The following is a 4734-nucleotide window of genomic DNA, read 5'->3' as shown; positions in this document are numbered from 1 at the left end:
AACTTTCCCACCCGTACCCACCCAGTGATTAAGTGGGACTCAAAGATTGGAGGAGGGGAAGATGCCAGAGCGCCTCCAAAGCAGCCTCGAACACCTCCAAACTACCTAGAATACCTCCACAAGACACAGTTACTCGAGGCGCTAATCAAGGACTTCAAGGAGAATGTAGGAGTTGCAGGGCTAAAAGTCGTAGGTCAGTCAATGCTTCGTTTTTTTGTGGGTGGGAGGGTAGTGTGGGAGACGAGAGAGAGAGAGAGAGAGAGAGAGAGAGAGAGAGAGGGAGATAATTTTGATAAAGGTCTGTAATTTCTCCCATAAGACCCTGTAGAGAGACATCAAAAGGACAGTAAGTACAGATCCAATACAGCTGTCTGTAATTTCTCCCATAAGGCCTGTAGAGAGACATCAAGAGGACAGTAAGTAATAATCCTGTATGTATTTCCAATAGCCAGTGTGTGTGTGTGTGTGTGTGTGTGAGAGAGAGAGAGAGAGAGAGAGAGAGAGAGAGAGAGAGAGAGACCCCTTCGCGCGATAGCTTTGATATAACCAGGAGTTGGATCTGCCTGACTACACAAACATCCCTCAAATCCCTTCCTATCCCATCATCATCATCATCATCATCATCATCTCCCCCTTTTCATGTTTACTGTTAATTCTTCTCTCTCTCTCTCTCTCTCTCTCACCTTTTAATTCAGGTATTTTAATTATTAGATATTACAGCGTAACCTGATTTCTCCCGTAAAAGATCATGGTGACAGTGATGATGATGATGATGATGATGCTGGTGGGGGTAAAGATAATACTGATAATAATGATGATGATAATAATGATAATAACAAGAAGAAGCGGTGCCAAGGCCCAGCAAACCCGTCCCCGGCAGTCATTTTAGTGCTGACGTACAAACACAACAGGATATCTAGTCAAAGATGTCACATATCAAATTTGGAGTAAATCGGGTGAAAATTGACGATTTTATGCCCATTTGAAATTTTAGGCCCGACCCACCTGACACTGACCCCCCTACCGCTAACTGGGGGGGTGACGCCCCTGATGTAATGAGGCATGTTATAGGATGCGGATTTGAAAGATGCACCTTTAGGTTTTGGTTTCATGTCGATATGACGAATCTGAAAGGAGCTACGGCGAAAAAACGATAAACAAAAAAATCTGGGCTTACAGCCTGGACTTTGGCCCAATTTGGCCTAAAATGTAATCAGGTGATCAGAAGGTCATAGCTCATCACCCCTGTAATTTTAGTCAACATCGCACCAATAGTTTTTGTGTAAAGTTGTTAACAGACAGACAGACAAACCGAATGAAAACAATACCCGTCCTTTTGCCCCTCCTGGGGGGGGGGGACGGTTAATAATGAAAAGCAGCACTAATTTCTAAGCCATCGTCCTTTAGGCTAATGGTCATAAAATTTTTCACACTCAAGACTATATACCAAGACTCCTGTAGCCCTATAACGACAGCGAGATTATTCTGAAAAACTTTACCTGCTTCTTTACCTGTGCTCTATTTCTCCTTTTTCTGCTGTTCACATTATTAACAAGGCATGACATGTTTCCTTACTCGTTTATACCGTATTAAGTGCCTGTGTGTGTGTGTGTGTGTGTGTGTGTGTGTGTGGTGAAGGTATGAGGTGTGGTGGTGTGATGTAGTGAACGGTATGGAAGGAAGTGTGGTGTGGTGTTTTGTGGTGTGTTGTGGTGGGGGGTATGGGGTGAAGTGTGGTGTGGTGTGGTGTGGCGTGGTGTGGCGTGGTGTGGCGTGGCGTGGCGTGGCGTGGAGTGGCGTGGCGTGGTGTGGTGTGGTGTGGTGTGGTGTGTTGTGGTGGGGGGTATGGGGTGAAGTGTGGTGTGGCGTGGCGTGGCGTGGCGTGGCGTGGCGTGGTGTGGTGTGGCGTGGTATGGATATCAATGTAGTGTAAGAACAACAAGAGAGTTAAGTCTGACAAACAAAATATATTACGGTATATTTCCTATCGTTAACTTTTCGATTTTGAATTTTTTTTGAGTCTACCTGCGCATGAGGCTGCATATTATAAAAGGTCAGAGGGGAAAGGGGTAACAAGAATCATATAATCTACTGGAGAATGAGGGAAATGAGACGGGGTAATATATGACGATTTTATTTATGTAACAGATTTAAAAAAAAATAAAGGCGAAACTGCTGTATAAGTTCTTCAGGAGACAGAGGATGCAAGCGCCTTTTATTAACAACATCTTAACAAATGAGAATCGGTGCAACAATAGTTTAACCAAGCATAAAACATAAAACAATAAATCACAGTCAGAGGACCATCATAGCGCCATGGTCAAATGATAGGCTACGTCTCTCTCGACTCTCCTTATCTTCAGCTCATAGACTTAGATATCATAGTCAGTCCTCTTCATAAACAGCACCGAGAGGACTATAACCGCTGTTGCTGCTCTCTGTATTCCCACACGCTTCACTAGCCCGCGGCCCTGGACCCGGGGTACACAGGCTGCACACCACCTGGCTGGGCCCCCTGGTGGACCACATTGCTGTTCGGGGCGGCACCAGCTGAGTGGAAACTTTCTTGGCCACCTGCATAACCACCAGCTGAATGGACACCTCCCTGGCCAGCTGCATGACCATCTACACGGGCGCCTGGGTACACCGGCTGGATACCCCCTGCTTGATGTTGGCCACCTCCCAGGCCAACCTCTGCACTGAACACACTACCCACTTGACCAGCATGAAGGCCAAACTCCAGACTGACTGGCTGGGCCCTGTGAACGCCGCCGCCGGGTACGAACATCTCGACACTCACCGGCTCCGGCACGAAACCTTGACCCGGAATATACTCCAAGCTGACAGGTTGGGCATAAGCTTGGCCGTGTCCGGAATATCCCTGGGCCTGTCCGTACTGTCCTTGGCCCTGTCCTTGATGTCCTGCTGTGGGGAAGCTGCCCTGAAGGAGGGCACTGGGACTCTGTAGGTTATGGGACGGAGCCTGGTGACCTTGCTGAGCGCCCGCTGAGTGAAGCTGCCTCTTGAGTCTTTCCTGATGTGCCTCAAACACTCCAGCAGTTGCGGTAGCCAGCACAGCCAACACCAGCACCACCACCACCTGACCTTTGTCTGCCTGTAGAGGGAGAGGGGGCTTATATGAACGCCTATCGACCACACGAAGATCAGACAACCAATATTTACTACGTATCTCCACTCAGTCGTCGCCACCACCTGATCTCTGAATGCTCGCGAAAAGACAGAAGAGAAGACGATGATTATTGCATATCAAATACATGATGATCTGGAGAGGGTATTTGAATAAGGGTGGTGTGAGGTGGAGAAAGGGCAGTCTGATGGCGGGGGAGAGGGTGACAGGGAGGCGATTTGTTTGTGACCACCCCATGGACTGAGATAGATTACATGAACAAAATTCTTTAACTTATTTATGATATGACTGCTTAGAACTCCTACTCAGAGTCTCTTCTAAGTAAAACAGAATCACCAAAAGAGGGGAACAGCAAGATACACTCTCTGAATTATTGGCTGTCTGCTTTCAACGCGTAATAAAACCATCAGTTGACAGCAAAAATAGAAAATACTTTGTTCTCAATACAGGAAAAATTGCGCAAGAGAAGTTGTGTAAGTAGACGTCAAAGGAATGTGTGTGTGTGTGTGTGTGTGTGTGTGTGTGTGTGTGTGTGTGTGTGTGTGGTTTATTAGACAAAGCATCAGTCAGGTTCGGGAGCAGGGAGGAGAGAGGAGGGAGAGAGGGAGGAGGGAAGAGGGAGGGGAAGGAGAGGGGAGCAAGGAGGGAGGGAGAGAGGGAGGTAGGGGAGGATAAGGAGAGGGAACATAAGGCAAGGGGAGAGGAGATGAAGAAGAAGAGAGGAGGGAGGGCAGGGAGGGTAGAAGAGAGGAGAGGGAGAACAGGGAGGGAGGGAGGGAGGGAGGGGGGGTGGAAGGAGGATGGGGAGGGGGAACGAGAGGAAAAAACAAGAGAGGGGGAGGACAACAGACCCGACCCACACCACTGGGCCACTCAAGGCTAATAAAGAGGGGTAACTCTGAAACGCATTAGAAAGAGAGAGAGAGAGAGAGAGAGAGAGAGAGAGAGAGAGAGAGAGAGAGAGAGAGAGAGAGAGAGAGAGAGAGAGAGAGAGAGAGAGAGAGAGAGAGAGAGATAATCACTGCAATGCGTAAAATATATAGCTATACATAAGTTACCACGGATGTGTAATAAATATTTTTTTAAACACGAAAAGCAAGGACACAGACACCGAAATTTTAAGAGTTGGGGGGGGGCAGTGTGGGGAGCGGTACCCCCCCAAACCCCCTCCTGGCTACGCTTCTGGGCAGAGGAGGATTCTGTAGCGTGTATTCTCCTTTCTCTGTTTTTCCTAGTTTAAAAAAATCTCGTGTGTGACTAACCATGGTGGAGGGAGGAGAGGAGAAGATCTTGACCTTCTTACGTCCTTGTGGCACTGGCCCACCTCCCTCTGCTCCCCCGGTTTATATAGGGCAGAGGTGGACGCGTAGCTGAACCGGTCTCACTGTCTCTCTCTCACCTGGGTTTTTGCAAATATTCGGCAGGGTCGTGTAGAGGTGACTTTGACAGTGGGAAGTATTCTAAAGGGGATTTTCCTAACACTTCTCCCTTTGTGATTTAGCCTATCATATCTCAGTATCCTCCTCTGTGTCATCGACGTCACGACCCTTGTTCCCGGACACGCACCGACACCAAACTTGACATGG

At 48.0% G+C, this 4734-nt stretch overlaps 1 protein-coding gene across 1 annotated transcript; it reads right to left on the bottom strand.

Moving 5' to 3' along the window:
* Nucleotides 1–2121: 2121 nt before the first annotated feature.
* On the bottom strand, nucleotides 2122–4459 carry LOC145391398 (uncharacterized). The gene is made up of 2 exons (XM_080266008.1): nucleotides 4411–4459; nucleotides 2122–3115 (listed from the first exon to the last, which is right to left on the bottom strand). The coding sequence occupies exons 1-2, from the start codon at nucleotides 4411–4413 to the stop codon at nucleotides 2459–2461; spliced, it is 660 nt and encodes a 219-aa protein (XP_080122134.1). The 5' UTR covers nucleotides 4414–4459; the 3' UTR covers nucleotides 2122–2458.
* Nucleotides 4460–4734: the final 275 nt, after the last annotated feature.

Source organism: Coenobita brevimanus, chromosome 2 (genome assembly GCF_032717465.1).
Source record: "Coenobita brevimanus isolate Jiangsu-jjx chromosome 2, ASM3271746v2, whole genome shotgun sequence".
In the NCBI taxonomy this organism is placed as follows: domain Eukaryota; kingdom Metazoa; phylum Arthropoda; class Malacostraca; order Decapoda; family Coenobitidae; genus Coenobita; species Coenobita brevimanus.
The sequence above is the reverse complement of the archived record's forward strand: the minus strand, read 5'-3'. Positions and strand labels throughout refer to the sequence as shown.